Genomic DNA, 18884 nt, shown 5'->3' with positions numbered 1-18884 from the left:
GCAATACAAGGAAATCCTAAAAACATGACCTGTTTGCAGCCCTTGAGGAATGCAGTTTGACACCCCTGCTCTACGGCTACTTAATAAAATCTCTGACCCTGGTTGTCTGCAGCCACACCACCAGTAGAGGACAATTAGGAGTTGCACAGTATGCAGCAAGCACCTCCGCTTCTCTCGGTAGAGGCGTTTATTCTAAGCAACAGGAGAAAGGAAAGAAATTAATCAGCATAGACGTTTGCACCTAAAATTATATAAGTCCTTTTGCAAAAATACTGTAGAACCAAAGTAAAAGGAAAGAGCAGGTACTAGCCTTACATCACAACATTGTTTATTATGTGACTTTGTACAATACAAACAAAAAAAAATACAGAATGCAGTATAGGAATACAGCTAAATGCAAAAGTGTGATGTTCCTCTCCTTGTGAGGCCATGATCCCATTTCTAGCAAAACCTAAAATAGACTGCACAATAGGGAAGGAACAGAATGTTATTGTATCTAGAAATGACCTATAAATCCTCATCATTCCTGCTGCATTACCACAAAACATAGGGAAGTATTTAAAGAGGCAGAAAGTAAAAAAAAAATATATATATATAAAGGTTTTACTCACTGACTCCTACCGCAAAGAAATAGGATATACTTTAAATCAGTAGGGCCCATACTCAGAAATAATATCTAAATGTTATTACAAAAAGGAAGCAGTAAGTAGAGTCTCCTGGAAAGAAGGTATTAAATGGAAAAGCATATATTTAAGGTTTTCCCCACTCGCTAGAGTTTGGTTCTTGGGGAAAAATTTAAGAAGAGAAAAGCCAACTGTGCACTGTAAGCCTATAATTCCCATGTGTATCTTAAACAATGGAAGTGTCAAAATAAAAAGGAAATAAAGGTAAAAGACAAGAAACCGTATGTATGGAAGTTCTCTATTACATGTGTGCGAGTTAGAAAATGGCGTTTATCTTCACTGTTAAGCCAGAGTCCTTGTATTGTGGAGTATCCTGCTACCAGCCACCAGACCACGCGTACACAACAGTAAAATGCTTTTTCCTGATTTTAAAATGAAGACGTGAGTTGAAAAGAGAGACAGGGAGGAGAGAGGGAGCAGTTTCCTGCAGTGTGTAGTTCTCCAAGTATGCAAAAAATAACCTCAAACAATTCAAGGCATCATCTTATTTTCCACTAAGATCAATAATAATAATAATAAAAAAGGTCATGCCGTTTAATCCAACATTTATGGATGCAACTGGTTTCAAAAGTGGCTGAATGGCTCCAACAAACACTGATGTCTGTGCTGGCAAGTTGGCAACTGATACAGAGTATGGTGGTCAACAAATGTCTTAAAAGATCTTCCCTTTCTTCTTATTTTTCTCCAAAGTCCTAGGGAAAACACAGAAGAAAATAATTATGTGTGGACTAGCATACAATCTGTCAAATACAATATTCAAGCCAGGAGTGTGGAGATTTTCCGTATAGAAGACCTAGTATCACACTCTTACATCTGGTAGTTGTATGGTACGCCATACCATGGCACCATCAGCTCTGCCCTGTAAACAGAATCATTTCATATACTGGCACAATAGCTAAGCGGTGTACAAAGCAGGCTGATGTAAAAGCAAGAGAATGACCTCAGTACTATTGTTGGATGCTAGCTTGTCATCTGTTGTGTAATCGCAGGGCACTAAGCAAATAAGCTGCTAGTTGGCCATAGGTAGAAGCAAGGCTGTGCAGTGGGAGTCAGATTTGGCACTGTTCACTACTGAGCATGTCCATAAAGTGCAGCACAGATTCAGCTCAACTAATAGCCCAGATCCTCAGGCCAGGAACAGAACAGACATTTATAGTACATTTCATAACCGTCACAAATTCTTATGAAAACATTTACAGCACATCCTGCATTGTACAACTGTACCCAATTTATATATTTTAGGAGTTTGAGTAGGTGCATTTTATTACAGACTCCATCAAAATGGACACAGACTCCACAGCCCTGGGTACAAGTGTATAGCACAAAAGGGGAGGTTTTTATGTTTTCAAATATAAGGGAACCTGTCACTTGATTCATGCACTAACTGGGCAGCACAAATCACAGCCTGGTTGCACAACTGCAGCCAGGTATATATTTTTCTCCAATACAGAATATCATAGTGTTGCAAGAGAAAATATATTTTAAAGCATCTGGCCAGGGACCAGAGCCAGGGAACAGACTAGTCTGGCTCAGAGCGTGGCCATGCGATTGCAGTCATGTGCGTTTTTCAGAGAAAACATGGTTTAAGCAGCCAGCCACGGACTATAGGAAGAGAACTGAATCTATATACACACTGTGTTCCAAATTATTATGCACAAAGAGTTTAGGAGTGATAAGGTTAGAATTTTTTTGTTTGTCATTTAAACTCATTGATGGTGATGTGTGTCAGGGCTCTTTATATCACTGAAAGCAATTGCAGATACCTGTGCAAATTAGTTTGGCAGGTGTGTCCAAATAAAGGTAAGACTACTTAAGAAGGCTGTTCCACATTATTAAGCAGCCTACATTTTTGGCCAAAATGGGAAAGAAAAAGGATGTGTCAGCTGCTGAGAAGCAACAAATTGTGGAGTATTTAGGTCAAGGCATGACTACAATCAACATTGCCAAGACACTTCAACGTGATCATCACACAATCAAGAAGTATGTAGCGGATTCCCAGCACACACGTGTGCGTGCTGATAAGGAAAAATTGAGGACTCCTTCCAACAGGCAATTGCGTAAGGTTAAAAGAGCAGCTGCAAAAATGCCTTGTCATAGCAGCAGACAAGTTTTTGAAGCTGCTGGTGCCTCCAACGTCCCCAGAACAACAAGATGCAGAGTCCTTCAGAGGTTTGCAGCTGTGCGTAAGCCATCCTGTCGACCACCTCTATCCACTGCACACAAGCAGAAAAGGCTCCAGTGGGCCAAACGATACATGAAGACTGACTTCCAAGCGGTTTTGCTCACCGATGAGTGCTGTGCAATGCTCAATGGTCCAGATGGATGGAGTGGAGGATGGCTGGTTGATGGACACCCCATGAAAACACGGCTAAGGCACCAACAAGGAGGAGGTGGAGTAATGTTTTGGGCTGGAATCATGGGGAGAGAGATTGTCGGCCCCTTTATGATCCCTGAAGGGGTAAAGATGAACTCCATAATCTATGTGGAGTTTCTAAAACAACACTTCCTGCCATGGTTCAAGAGGAAGAACCGTGCTTTCCGCAGCAAGATCATTTTCATGCATGATAATGCACCGTTCTCATGCTGCAAAAAACACATCTGCATCTCTGGCTGCTATGGGCATAAAAGAGGACAAACCTATGGTGTGGCCACCATCTTCCCCTGACCTCAACCCCATTGAGAACCTCTGGAGCATCATCAAAAGGAGTGTCTATGATGGCGGGAGGCTGTTCACATCCAAGCAACAGCTCTGGGAGGGTATTCTGTCCACATGCAAAACAATTGAAGCAGAAACCATCCAAAAACTGACAAATTCAATGGACGAGAGAGTTCAGAAGCTTCTTTCGAACAAGGGGTCCTATGTGCAAATGTAACATCACCTAGAATAAAGTTTTCACTTGAAAACTGTTTGATTTCATTTTGTAATAAGCTGATAATGCTTATAACTTCACAATTGACCATTTTTTTGTTCAAAATAATAAAAAAAAAAGGTTGAAAACTCTGCTGTGCATAATAATTTGGAACATGCATTTTGAGTGTTTATTTTTTTTTTAAAGATACTGTTTTCATAGGGAGTTTGTTCCAAAACATTGCAATTACACTAGAATATTAGATGACTGGAAAATAACAATGACTGCAATTCAGATAGGTAATTTAGAGAAAATATAAGGAAATATTATTTGCATAATAATTTGGAACACAGTGTATATAATTGTCTAAGGGGTACTTCCGACTTTCTGTCGGCAACTTCCGTCACGGATATTCATTCGCTGATTGGTCTTGCCAGCTGCCTGTCATGGCTGCCGCGACCAATCAGCGACGGGCACAGTCCGATTAGTCCCTCCCTACTCCCCTGCAGTCACTGCCCGGCGCCCGCTCCATACTCCCCGCAGTCACGGCTCACACAAGGTTAATGCCAGCGGTAACGGAACGCGTTATGCCGCGGGTAACTCACTCCGTTACCGCCGCTATTAACCCTGTGTGACCAAGTTTTTACTATTGAGGCTGCCTATGCAGCCTCAATAGTAAAAACATCTAATGTTAAAAATAATAATAATAAAACAACAAAAAACAAATCATTATACTGTATACTCGCCTTCCGCCGCCTTTCCGACGCTCCCGTGACCGGTCCATGCAAGCGGCAGGTTCCGGTGCCAAGGTTGGTGTGCGACAAGGACCTACCATGACGTCACGGTCATGTGACCGCGACGTCATCACACCCTCGGACCGGAAGCTGCTGCCTGAACCGAACACAGGCGACAGAACTACAAGGGTACCCTCGGAAGGTGAGTATATGTTTATTTTTTTATTTTTTAACCTGTGACATACGTGGCTGGGCAATATACTACGTGGCTCTGTGCTGTATACTACGTCGCTGTGCAATATACTACGTCACTGGGCAATATACTATGTCACTGGGCAATATACTACGTGGCTCTGTGCTGTATACTACGTCACTGGGCAATATACTACATCACTGGGCAATATACTACGTCACTGGGCAATATACTACGTGGCTCTGTGCTGTATACTACGTCGCTGTGCAATATACTACGTCACTGGGCAATATACTACGTGGCTCTGTGCTGTATACTACGTTACTGGGCAATATACTACATCACTGGGCAATATACTACGTCACTGGGCAATATACTACGTGGCTCTGTGCTGTATACTACGTCGCTGTGCAATATACTACGTGGCTCTCTGCTGTATACTACGTCACTGGGCAATATACTACGTGGCTCTGTGCTGTATACTACGTCACTGGGCAATATACTACGTCACTGGGCAATATAATACGTGGCTCTGTGCTGTATACTACGTTGCTGTGCAATATACTACGTGGCTCTGGGCTGTATACTACGTAACGTAACTGGGCAATATACTACGTGGCTCTGTGCTGTTTACTACGTAACTGGGCAATATACTGTGTCACTGGGCAATATACTACGTGGCTGTGCAATATACTACGTGGCTGTGCAATATACTACGTAACTGGGCAATATACTACGTGGCTGTGCAATATACTACGTCATTGGGCAATATACTACGTCACTGGGCAATATACTACGTGGACATGCATATTCTAGAATACCCTATGCGTTCGAATCGGGCCACCATCTAGTAGTTCAATAACAGCCCTAAGTCGGCTTAGGCTACTTTTACACTAGCGTTGTTTTGCCTATGTCGCAACGAGTCGTTTAGGAGAAAAAACGCATCCTGCAAAGTTGTCTGCAGGATGTGTTTTTCCCCATAGACTTACATTAGCAACGCATTGCGACGTATGGCCACACGTCGCATCCGTCGTGCGACGGATGCGTCGTGTTTTGGCGGACCGTCGGCACAAAAAAAGTTCCATGTAACTTTTTCTGTGTGTCGAGTCCGCCATTTTCGATCGCGCATGCGCGGCCGAAACTCCGCCCCCTCCTCCCTGGAACTCACAATGGGCAGCGGATGCGTTGTAAAACTGCATCCGCTGCCCACGTTGTGCTACTTTAACACCTGTACAGACGGACTAGTGTGAAAGTAGCCTTATCCCCACCCCGAAGCAGTTGACTAAGGGTATGTGTCCACGTTCAGGATTGCATCAGGATTTGGTCAGGATTTTTCATCAGTATTTGTAAGCCAAAACCAGGAGTGGGTGATAAATGCAAAAGTGGTGCATATGTTTCTATTATACTTTTCCTCTAATTGTTCCACTCCTGGTTTTGGCTTACAAATACTGAAGAAAAATCCTGACCAAATCCTGATGCAATCCTGAACGTGGACACATACCCTTACAAGTCACTACCTTCTACTGAAGGTAAGAGTGCTAAGTCTCATTTATATATTATAGGGATGGGACTAGTGATGAGCGAATATACTCCTTGCTCAGGTTTTCCTGAGAACGCTTGGGTGACCTTCGAGTATTTATGACTGCTCGGAGATTTAATTTTCATCGCGGTAGCTAAATGATTTACAGCTACTAGCCAGGCTGAGTACATGTGGGGGTTGTCTGGTTGCTAGGGAACCCCCACATGTAAACAAGCAGACTAGTAGCTGTAAATCATTCAGCTGCCGCTATGAAAACTACATCTCCGAGCAGTGATAAATACTCGGAGACCATCCGAGCGTGCTCAGGAAAACCCGGGCAAGTAGTACACTCGCTCATCACTGGTTGGGACCCTAACTGTGCACCAGAACAGTTGGGCCACAGTTCACTTTGAATAAGCCAACTTCCAAGACTCCATCGGGGGCTGTCATCTTAACCCCCCAAAAAAGAAATATAACTCCCAAAAGAGCCATTGAGTACACCAAGGTAAATTGGACTGTATTTGGCCTCCTTTCAGGAATTGTATTTATTTTTTTAAGCTTGACAAACCGCACTATTGCATCTGACTAAAAAAACAAAACAAAAAGGAAGTCAAACAGAGTCCAAAGTTGGAGACACTGAGCTCCATTTGCCTAACCGCTCTCAATGACTGGTGGAGGTTGTTCATGAGACACAGTATTTTGGGGCATCCGGTGGAAGTCCCCAAAATTTACAAATGGAAACAAAGACCTGGTGAGAAACTAGCTTTTTTGATGTGGGACATAGATCTGTGCAACCGAGTTGTGTTGTATCGTCAATTACATGTAAACGAAAAATATGTATGAAAGGGTAAGTTCACACAGGGCGTTTTTTTATGCTAATTTTCAGCTGCTTTTTACAGTACCAGCAAAGCCTATGAGATTTCAGAAATCTCATGCACACACACTGGGTTTTTGTGTGATCAGTATTTTGTGCTTTGCAGCGTTTTTTTGACTTCGAGCATGTCACTATCAGTGTTTTTCATCCATTGACTTGAATGGATGTGAAAAAATGGTGAAAATACGCAGGTTGACTTTTGCAGCGTATTTGCTGCATAAAAGTCAAGGACAGCCGTATGTGATGTCACACTCGGCTCTGCTACATCTAGGTGGCAGGCTGCATGATGCGTCCATGCAGCCTGTCATCCAGCAGAGCGGACCTGATTCCAATTCACTTAAATGGGGCGTCTGACATTACAGTGTTGACACGCTTTTCTTTTTTTTTTAATTATTGAAATAAATAATGTAAAAAAAACGGTGTAGGGTCCTCCCATTTTTGACAACCAGCCTTGCTAAAGCTCACAGCTGGGGTCTGGTATTCTCAGGCTGGTAAGGGGCCATTGATATAGGCCCCCCCAGCCTAAAACTAGCAGCCCGCAGCTGCCCAGAAAAGGAGCATCTATTAGATGTGCCAATTCTGGCGCTTTGCCCGACTCTTCCCACTTGCCCTGTAGCGGTGGCAAGCGGGTAATGAGGGGTTAATGTCACCTTGCTATTGTAAGGTGACATTAAGCCGGCTTAGCAATAGAGAGGCATCAATAAGACACCTATCCATTACTAATCCTATAGTTGGTAAAGGGTTAAACACACACACATGCAGAACAAAGTCTTAATTAAATAAAACGCCACACAGTTTTGACCGTCTTTTTATTGTTCTGCCATTCCAAAGCAAAACCCTCGATCTTCTGTAATAAAAATAAAATAAAAAAGCAAAAGTACAGTATACTCCCTGATCCGTTGCAGTCCGATATAACGAGTGTCCCACGCATTATCTGGGGGAGATAAAGCTTATAACCGGGAGCACTGCTATTGCCACCGCTCCCGGCTGTAAGTACTGGGGAATGAATGAGACAGAGCGGGCGCAGGCTCAGTAACTAGCGGTGACGTCACCGAGCCTGCGCTCCTTCACTGCCTGACCGGAGGTAACCTCTGCACCATGGGAAAATGCCAGGGAAGAGGATACCGCAGGTAATGTATCTATTCTATCAATCTATCTATTCATTCTATCTATTCTATCTATCAATCTATCTATTCTATTAATCTATATTCTAGCAATCGATCTATTCTATCAATCTATCTATTCATTCTATCTATTCTATCAATCGATCTATTCTATCTATTCTTCATTCTTTCTATCTATCTACAGGAAGTTGTTTTTTTTCTGTGTGCACTCAACTTTATTGGCATGAACGAAGAGAAAAAAAATGCATGAAAAAAGAACACCAAAAATGTACCTAAACCTGCGTTTTTGGTGCAATTTCTTTCCTGCCAAGATGATCAAGTTTTGCTGCAGAAAAAAGAAAATGCAGCAAAAACGCCCTGTGTGGACTTAAGGTACCTTCACACGAAACGACTTTGTAACGATATCGCTAGCGATCCGTGACGTTGCAGCGTCCTGGCTAGCGATATCGTTTAGTTTGACACGCAGCAGCGATCAGGATCCTGCTGTGATGTCGCTGGTCGCTGAATAAAGTTCAGAACTTTATTTTGTCGTCCGATCGCCGTGTATCGTTGTGTTTGACAGCAAAAGCAACGATACCAGTGATATTTTACACTGGTAACCAGGGTAAACATCGGGTTACTAAGCGCAGGGCCGCGCTTAGTAACCCGATGTTTACCCTGGTTACCAGTGTAAAATGTAAAAAAAACAAACAGTACATACTTACATTCGCATCCCCCGCTGTCTGCTTCCCACACTGACTGAGCGCCGCAAAGTGAAAGTGAAAGCACAGCGGTGATGTCACCGCTGTGCCCTGCTACTGCCGGCGCTCAGTCAGTCAGTGCAGGAAGCGGACGCCGGGGGACGCGAATGTAAGTATGTACTGTTTGTTTTTTTTACATTTTACGCTGGTAACCAGGGTAAACATCGGGTTACTAAGCGCGGCCCTGCGCTTAGCAACCCGATGTTTACCCTGGTTACCCGGGGACCTCGGCATCGTTGGTCGCTGGAGAGCGGTCTGTGTGACAGCTCTCCAGTGATCAAACAGCGACGCTGCAGCGATCGGCATCGTTGTCGCTATCGCTGCAGCGTCGTTTCGTGTGAAGGTACCTTTACCCAAAAACGGTTTCTGGAAGCAGATTCCTAGGTAGTAGATCTTAGCATAAAGCAACAAGACATCCTGCTAGGGGTCTCTAGAGACTTTGTACTTTATATACTGTCCCTTTCTGTAAAACATCTTCCACCATAAGGTGAATTACTTAAAAGGGTTGTCCAGGCTTGTGGTACAAGTGTTCAGTCACACAGTCTTTATGTGATTCCTCACAGCATGTCCGCAGTTTCTGGATTTTCAGGTGGTCATGTGACCACAAATATGCGCTTGTCATACTCCCAGAAACATTCAGACAAGACATATCCAGCCTCATTCAACACACTTGCATTGAGCGAGGCCACGTGCGTCTAGTCGGCATGCGACTGAATGTATACAAATCACAGTTGAAGCCAAGCAGCCGCCTGCTCCCAGCACCAGAAAGTCCCGACAGTGGGCACTGTGTAAGCTGTGAGGATTCACTAGTTTTCAGTCACACAGAATAACTGCAGACTTGTACACCAAACCTGGATAACCACTTGATATTAAAATAATAATTTCACATTGAATCAGAGGATCTGAGAAGTCAGTGTCCTGGTGTTATTTCAGAGGTCACATACAGCGCTGAAGAATTACCATTTCCATGTGTCACTAAGGCTACGTTCACATTTGCGTTGTGCGCCGCAGCGTCGGCGCCGCAGCGCACAACGCAAACAAAAACGCAGCAAAACGCATGCACAACGCTGCGTTTTGCGCCGCATGCGTCCTTTTTTTCATTGATTTTGGACGCAGCAAAAATGCAACTTGCTGCGTCCTCTGCGCCCGGACGCGGGCGCCGCCGAGACGCATGCGGCGCAAAACGCAAGTGCGACGCATGTCCATGCGCCCCCATGTTAAATATAGGGGTGCATGACGCATGCGGCGACGCTGCGGCGCGCGACGCTGCGGCGCCCGACGCTGCGGCGCCGACCGCAAATGTGAACGTAGACTAACATACTGTGATGAAAAGTCTTTTTACTTTCTAAGCCCCTTTTTTTCAGCAAAGACCATGCACTTCTAAAATCCACAGAAACAAATAATAAAGTGTACAGGCCATTTATGAAGAAGATATTAATCCAAATTAAAAAAAAAAAAAAAACTGTGGCAGCAAAATGCACTTATTAAAAAATGGGCACATTCCTTGCTGTGTGTGCAGCAGAAAATGAAATTGTATTTGCCCTATATTTATGTGAATCACTGGCATCAATTATAGCAGATTTCCCAGACTATGGCCCCCCTTATCACACTAAGATCTGGTCAAGAAATATTGCATAATGTGCAAGAGGAATGAAAAATTTCCGCACACTTCACCATTTTAGAGAGGTTTTAAGCAGAATGAGAAATATAGTGGCACAATATAACGTGGGCGTCCAATGCTGAAATGACAATCTATCTGGATCTGTAGCCTGACAAGCCCATTTTCAGGAGGAACAATTTTACCTTGTTCAGCCTGTTTCTAAGGCAACAATAATTTACACACTGAAACTGTATATTTTCTTTATAGCTACTTCACTATGGCAACAATTTCTATATGCTACCAAATAAAATGCTGCTGGAGTTCTGGGCTGTCATCACCCTGCATTGAAAGGTCCGCTCTCTTATAGTACTGCTGACATTTAACATGGAAAGGTCCGCTCTCTTATAGTACTGCTGACATCTAACATGGAAGGTCCGCTCTCTTAAAGGTACTGCTGACATTTAACATGGAAAGGTCCGCTCTCTTATAGTACTGCTGACATCTAACATGGAAAGGTCCACTCTCTTATAGTACTGCTGACATCCAACATGGAAAGGTCAGCTCTCTTACAGTACTGCTGACATTTAACATGGAAAGGTCCGCTCTCTTATAGTACTGCTGACATCTAACATGGAAGGTCCGCTCTCTTAAAGGTACTGCTGACATTTAACATGGAAAGGTCCGCTCTCTTATAGTACTGCTGACATCCAACATGGAAAGGTCAGCTCTCTTACAGTACTGCTGACATTTAACATGGAAAGGTCCGCTCTCTTATAGTACTGCTGACATCTAACATGGAAAGGTCCACTCTCTTATAGTACTGCTGACATCTAACATGGAAAGGTCCACTCTCACAGTACTGCTGACATCTGACATGGAAAGGTCCGCTCTCTCATAGTACTGCTGACATCTAAAACGGGAAGGTCTAGCATAAGAGAATGCCTAGATCACGTTGTTTCTTTGCTCCTATCTACCAGAATGTCCACCATCGTACATATTTTCTCTGACCTTCACTCCCATCACCAGGCTTCCAAATCAACAAAGCCTCTCACAGATATCACTTTACGCAATCACTTGGGCAAGCACATCATAACGACATGGTCCAAGGTCTAGTGGAGCCGCAAGATGGTTTGAAGTTGCCGAACAGAATGCACGCAACATTGTATGGGAAAAGAAAGCACCAAGGACCAGACTGCAAGCACGGCAAGGCAGGTAAGTAGGGTGGTAATAAAAAAGAAAAAATTGAATTAAACATCCTACGCTTATTAATCTCTGTGTCTGAAGAAATCTCAGAGCATAGTAAAGAATATTTAAAACACAGAGAATAGCTTTGCTGCACATCTAATTTCCCTGTAATATCCACACCATTTGCCGAATCCGAAAATTGGCAGATCCGCTGATCTCTTGTTACCGCCTTTGAAGACTTATGGGAAAAGTACATATTGGAGAAATGAGCCTGCAAACTGGAGATCTTCCAAACACGTACAACTCCACCAGCTAAAATACAAAGCAAAGGTGCTCAGTACCTGGAAGAATTCTGCTGTTCCAGTAAACGTTGCTGAGTTTCCCAGTTTATTTTCTCCTCTTCGAATTGACGCCTCTTCTCTTCGAGCTCTTTGTGCTGAGCCTCAAGGTTCTTTTTCATCTGCTCGTGACGTCGTTGGAGCTATGAGAATATAACATAGGACAGTTGTAGGCAGAAAGATTACAACAATTGCAAAAAAAACATAATATGGCCCCAATGTATCAAGTCTGGTAATGTTTACACTGGTCTTGTTGAGGGGTTATGCAAGTCAGATGCTCCCAATTCATGAAGCGATACACGCCTTATAACGAATCAGGAGCATCTGGCGAGTGGCATGCACATCGCCAGGTATCTTATTCCAGTCAGGGACTAGAGTAAGATTTCTGGCATAATGAACATCATGGCTCATCATGCATTAGATGAACTGTGGCATCACTCTTCGTCGGGTCCCTGTCCCAGCTCTATCCATTATGGCAAAAAAGAAAATTTGTGAAAATGGCAAAAGTTGCAAATTTTTTGCACAACTCAATTCTGGCCCTGCCCATATAAGTTTACGCTGGTTCCTACTTCTGCTTCGGAATCCTTGAGCTTCTGGACTTTTTCCTTGACTTTCATCTCAAACACTTGTTCCATTTCCATCTCCATTTTCTTCATCTTTGCCACATGTTCCCTTCTCTCTTCCTCCATCTGAGCTAGAGGACTCCTAGAATACATGGAAAACAATCAGATTATTTAAAGTAGCAGAAACTACAAATAGAAAAAAAAAACACAGCTAATGAGTTAAATAAAAGAAAATAATGAAATGGTAAAATCATGAAATGGATGAAGTGATGCATTATTAACGACAGTCACTCACTATGTGAATCTAATACGACTAATAGGCCCATTATCTTACTACAGAAATGCTGGAAATATGCAAATTCAGTAAGATGACAGAGAAAAACATTCCTTTTTGCTTCCTTTAATTTCCAGCGTATTTAAGGTACGTTTACGTGGGTTTTAGGACAGAGGATGCATTAATTCTGTGCCAAGAACTGTATAAATAATGCCTACAAAAAACAATTTAAAAAATAGACCAAAGTGGAAATCAGTGCAGATATTTCTAAACTATATTTTTTCTGTGAGAACATAACCTAATAAACTCATCTAGACAAATGTAATAAGGTGTAGGTAACAGAGAACTTGACGTGACATCTGCAAATTATATTCTAATACGTGCACAAAGTCGTAATGATCAGGAAAAATCTAAGCAAATAAATGGTTTCTGTAATAGAGTCCGAGGACGTAGAAAAGGCAGGAAAATCCAATCCTAGCAGCCGCTATCCCTGGTGCCATTTGTTCTGATTATGATGAAATAATTACTTGTTTTTTCCATGAGATGATCTATGACGGACCCATCACCATATCCAACAGCTACAGGTAGATGCACACATAAAAATATATTATATATATATATATATATACACACATACATATCTATATATATAATTGTCTAAGGGTTTTTCTGTCTGTCTGTCTGTCCTGGAAATCCTGCGTCTGGCGGCCTCGACCAATCAGCGACGGGCACAGTATCGACGTAGATGTCATAATGGTTGCCATGGCGACGATGATGTCATAAAGGTTGCCTCGACCAATCAGCGACGGGCACAGTCTGCCACGAATTCTGGAATCATCATTGTCCATATACTACGGGGACATGCATATTCTAGAATACCCGATGCGTTACAATCGGGCCACAATCTAGCACACACAGTACAGACGAAAAGTTTGGACACCACCTTATTTAAAGATTTTTCTGTATTTTCATGACTATGAAAATTGTACATTTACACTGAAGGCATCAAAACTATGAATTAACACATGTGGAATTATATACCTAACAAAAAAGTGTGAAACAACTGAAATTATGTCTTATATTCTAGGTTCTTCAAAGTAGCCAACTTTTGCTTTGATGACTGCTTTGCACACTCTTGGCATTCTCTCGATGAGCTTCAAGAGGTAGTCACCGGGAATGGTCTTCCAACAATCTTGAAGGAGTTCCCAGAGATGCTTAGCACTTGTTGGCCCTTTTGCCTTCACTCTGCGGTCCAGCTCGATTGGGTTCAGGTCTGGTGACTATGGAGGCCAGGTCATCTGGCGTAGCACCCCATCACTCTCCTTCTTGGTCAAATAGTCCTTACGCAGCCTGGAGGTGTGTTTGGGGGTCAATGTCTTGTTGAAAAATAAATTTTGGTCCAACTAAACGCAAACCGGATGGAACAGCATGCCGCTGCAAGATGTTGTGGTAGCCATGCTGTTTCAGTATGCCTTCAATTTTGAATAAATCCCCAACAGTGTCACCAGCAAAGCACCCCCACACCATCACACCTCCTCCATGCTTCACGGTGGGAACCAGGCATGTAGAGTCCATCCGTTCACTTTTTCTGTGTCACACAAAGACACGGTGGTTGGAACCAAAGAGCTCAAATTTGGACTAAACAGACCAAAGCACAGATTTCCACTGGTCTAATGTCCATTCCTTGTGTTCTTTAGCCCAAACAAGTCTCTTCTGCTTGCTGCCTGTCCTTAGCAGTGGTTTCCTAGCAGCCATTTTACCATGAAGGCCTGCTGCACAAAGTCTCCTCTTAACAGTTGTTGTAGAGATGTGTCTGCTGCTAGAACTCTTGTGTGACATTAACCTGGTCTCTAATCTGAGCTGCTGTTAACCTACGATTTCTGAGTCTGGTGACTCGGATAAACTTATCCTCAGAAGCAGAGGTGACTCTTGGTCTTCCTTTCCTGGGGCGGTCCTCATGTGAGCCAGTTTCTTTGTAGCGCTTGATGGCTTTTGCAACTGCACTTGGGGACACTTTCAAAGTTTTCCCAATTTTTCGGACTGACTGACCTTCATTTCTTAAAGTAATGATGGCCACTCGTTTTTCTTTACTTAGGCTACGTTCACATTTGCGTTGTTGGGCGCAACGTCGTCGACGCATACCAACGCATGCGTCATGCGCCCCTATCTTTAACATGGGGGGCGCATGGACATGCGCCGGTATGCGTTGTACTGCGTTTTACGACGCATGCGTCATATAGACGCACAAGACAGGGCGCAGGGGACGCTACTTGTAGCGTTTTCCCTGCGCCGAAAGTCCCGATCTGTAGGATCTTATGACAACGCATGCGTCGCAAAACGCTGCGCTGTGTACATGCGTTGTTGGTTGCGTTGCGTCGCCGACGCTGCGCCCAACAACGCAAATGTGAACGTAGCCTTAGCTGCTTTTTTCTTGCCATAATACAAATTCTAACAGTCTATTCAGTCGGACTATCAGCTGTGTATCCACCAGACTTCTGCACAACACAACTGATGGTCCCAACCCCATTTATAAGGCAAGAAATGCCACTTATTAAACCTGACAGGGCACACCTGTGAAGTGAAAACCATTCCCGGTGACTACCTCTTGAAACTCATCAAGAGAATGCCAAGAGTGTGCAAAGCAGTCACCAAAGCAAAAGGTGGCTACTTTGAAGAATCTAGAACATAAGACATTTTCAGTTGTTTCACACTTTTTTGTTAAGTATATAATTCCACATGTGTTAATTCATAGTTTTGATGCCTTCAGTGTGAATTTACAATTTTCATAGTCATGAAAATACAGTGAAATCTTTAAATGAGAAGGTGTGTCCAAACTTTTGGTCTGTACTATATATATATATATATATATATATATATATATATATATATATATATATATATATATATATATATATATATATATATATATATTTAAATATATATATATATATATACACATACTGTACATACATATACACACACATGTATACACACACACAGCACTCGATAATGCTGTATATAAGCCCCCAATCTGACCTGCAAGAGAAGATGGTCCAATGGGTGTCACTGGTCTTGGTAAGGCGCCTCCCATCTTCTTGCAATGCCGCCCTCCGGCTTGCTTCACTGGCTCCCCGGCATCGGCCGTCTCCTGCGCAGGTGTACTTATCTCCCTTGTTGAGGGCAGAGCAAAGTACTGCAGTACGCAGGCGCTGGGCCTCTCTGACCGTTCCCGGCACCTGCACACTGCAGTACTTTGCTCTGTCCTCAACAGGACAGATAAGTAAGCCTGCGAAGGAGCGCGATGCCGGGGAGAGATGAAGCAACAGGAGGGCAGCATCGCAAGAAGATGGGAGGCGCCGGACCAAGACCAGTGACACCCATCGGACCGGACCACCCCCCTGGTGAGTATAATAACACTTATTTTTCTTCTCTAGCAGGTCGGATCAGGGGCTTATACACAGCATTATAGAATGTTGTAGATAAGCCCTGAAAGGCGGTGGCCGGAACTGTTATCGGCCAAACCGGGTGACAGGTTCCCTTTAAGCCTCTCTGTAGAGGAACTTCATATGTATTGGCATATATTAAAAACAATCTTCAAACAATTATATTTCATCTTGGTGTAATCTGGTCTCTAATAAGTAATTCTACATTTCTTATGGTCTCTATCTTTTACCTGTGGCAGAACATTAAGAAGGTAACAATAATTCAATAGACAAGCAAAAAGTGATTTGGGAAAAGTTTTAAAAAGACCACTTACATGCCTTCAACTGTTTCAAGTCTAAAAAGGAGAAGCAAAACAGAAAAAAAAACAAAAACACAAGGACTTAGCATGCGTAAATTAAGCAAATTAAAATTAATTCATTAATGAAAAGCTGTAAAGGTGCATCTAGAAAAGAAAAAAGAAAAAATTTTGTGTAAACAAAAGGGAGATCAGTTTTTAAGAAGCCAAACTCAGATTACAGATTAGACAAACAGCCAAATATAGTTGAGATATTGAGTAATTTTAGATTTGTAAAGGGAGAGGGGTAGCACATCAATTGGAGCAGAAGTGCATTGGTAATAGTGCAATCAGTACACATGCATTACATTTCATAGAAACTGAACAGATTACATCTCTTAGTAATCTTGGGGATATTAAAATGCCATTTTTGCAAAAAAATAAAAGATAAATGTGATGTAAAGATGCACAAGCGGTAAGCCAGTCCTACTACAGCTGGCTACTGGAGAAAAAAAGAAGGGCTAAGAGTCTATTACCTTATGTGCCTGCCAATACTAGAGAATACCTGATGACAGCAAGAACCTGTGTGGTTTATTCTCACAGTAGTGTGTGTGAGAAGAACATTCCAAAAGTTCTCCAAACAGCAGCTGCTCAGATGTGTTTATTTCCTACAGGTTATACAGCGTCAGCTTACGCCACAGCGCTGTACACAGAAGGTAATAACACACAACTAGACTTCCCTGATTTACTTATGCATTAGGGCCATATTTACTGACAGCAAACTAACCCATCAGTATGTGTTTTAGGTGCTAAAGGCAATGTGTCATCATAAACGGAGCAATTTTTTAGACCAGGTTTTTATGTTAATGGTATTTTTGTTTAGTTAGTAATATAGAAAAATGAAATATCACTTCACCCTGCTCAAAAGGCCAATCATCAAGCTTCTGCAGCCACATGGATATTGACCAGTACAGGAGCGTTTTCTAGGCATGCTCTGACCTAAACGAAGGTCAACCATGATCCATCGCCTATTGTGAAAGGTGAATCCTGGTTTGCCCGTCTCTGTAATCCAGCCTGCTCTGATAACAACTACTGAAAAATCTTCTGTACAGAACAGTATGACAAAGGATTATTTTTTTTTCTTAAAGAATATAAAGTCTGATTTATCAATTAGGAATGTATTATTTGAAATTTGAAACAATCCTTAAAGAGAACTTTTTAAGAATTTATTTTTCTCAGTACTCCAAGCTGTAGGTATACTTTCTGAACACATGGGTGAAAGCGACTTTCATTACTGGTATAAAATCATATAAAGGTATGTGGCGGTGGAGTGCCAAGGGTTTAAGGCAAAGAGAATTATGGAATGGAGGAAACATTTACCACAAACTATATTCCTTGACAAACTTCGGGATAGTTATTTTCATGTTCTACAGACACAATACAGGGACATCAGCTAATGAGCCATCAATACATGCTTGGTCAACACAGCCAGAACACCTAATGCTACCTCCTACAGACAGAAACAGACAGAAACCTCCTCATAGACCCCCTTTTTGGGAACACATCCCCAAAGTCCAGATATTTGCGGTGAGAGATTTTAACTTCCACCATAGATTATGCATGCCAGTCATCATCTCTGGGAAGAGAATCAAACGACCCAGAAAAACACCATTGTAAAACAATTCTGGTGGTTGACTTTTCCGCTCTGTACACATTAAGAATGGGCAGCGTCGGTAACAAGTCTTGGTTTGTTTGCTGCATCAGGCTATATAAAATATGGGCATGCAAATTCACCTTCTCATATTTATAATAACACACAGTATTGTATCATAGTTCTTGCAATGTATACACACAGAAGAAGGTACATAGCACTCGGTTTAGCAACGGTTGGAAAATGAAGGTGATTGTTGGCATATCTGCATGTTCATTTATTGAGAGAGCAGCGCAAGCCAAAAGTCTACCCTAACAGGACATACAGACAGAGGTCTGTGAGAAGTGGACAACCCATTTGGGAATTTAGGCTCACCTTAAAGGTCATAACTAGTGTTGAGCGATACCGTCCGATACTTGAAAGTATCGGTATCGGAAAGTATCGGCCGATACCGGCAAAGTATCGGATCCAATCCGATACCGATACCAATACAAGTCAATGGGACTCAAGTATCGGACGGTATTCCTGATGGTTCTCAGGGTCTGAAGGAGAGGAAACTCTCCTTCAGGCCCTGGGATCCATATTAATGTGTAAAAGAAAGAATTAAAATAAAAAATATTGCTATACTCACCTCTCCGACGCAGCCTGAACCTCAGCGCGGGAAGCGGCAGCGTTCTTTGTTGATTGGTCGCGTGCCGCCCATGTGGCGGCGACGCAACCAATCACAGCAAGCCGTGACGTAATTTCAGGTCCTTAAGGATTTTAAAATTACGTCCCGGCTTTGTGATTGGTTGCGTCGCAGTCACATGGGCGACGCAACCAATCACAAGCCGTGACGT

The 18884-nt window shown here is 42.7% G+C and overlaps 1 protein-coding gene across 6 annotated transcripts in view; it reads right to left on the bottom strand.

Moving 5' to 3' along the window:
- Positions 1–311: 311 nt before the first annotated feature.
- Positions 312–18884, bottom strand: part of SEPTIN7 (septin 7) — a 127135-nt gene continuing 108562 nt past the window's right edge. For 3 of the 6 annotated variants that reach the window (XM_077269227.1, XM_077269224.1, XM_077269228.1), the window contains 4 exons: positions 16434–16454; positions 12409–12544; positions 11843–11982; positions 312–1375 (listed from right to left, as the gene is read on the bottom strand). In XM_077269227.1, the coding sequence (XP_077125342.1) occupies positions 1336–1375; positions 11843–11982; positions 12409–12544; positions 16434–16454 (337 nt within the window). In that variant the 3' untranslated portion in view covers positions 312–1335. The remainder of the gene's footprint in view (positions 1376–11842; positions 11983–12408; positions 12545–16433; positions 16455–18884) is intronic. The other 3 variants (XM_077269229.1, XM_077269225.1, XM_077269230.1) reach the window with 1 other exon arrangement.

This window comes from Ranitomeya variabilis, chromosome 6 (genome assembly GCF_051348905.1).
Source record: "Ranitomeya variabilis isolate aRanVar5 chromosome 6, aRanVar5.hap1, whole genome shotgun sequence".
NCBI classification, from domain to species: domain Eukaryota; kingdom Metazoa; phylum Chordata; class Amphibia; order Anura; family Dendrobatidae; genus Ranitomeya; species Ranitomeya variabilis.
This window is presented reverse-complemented; position numbering and strand designations above follow the sequence as displayed.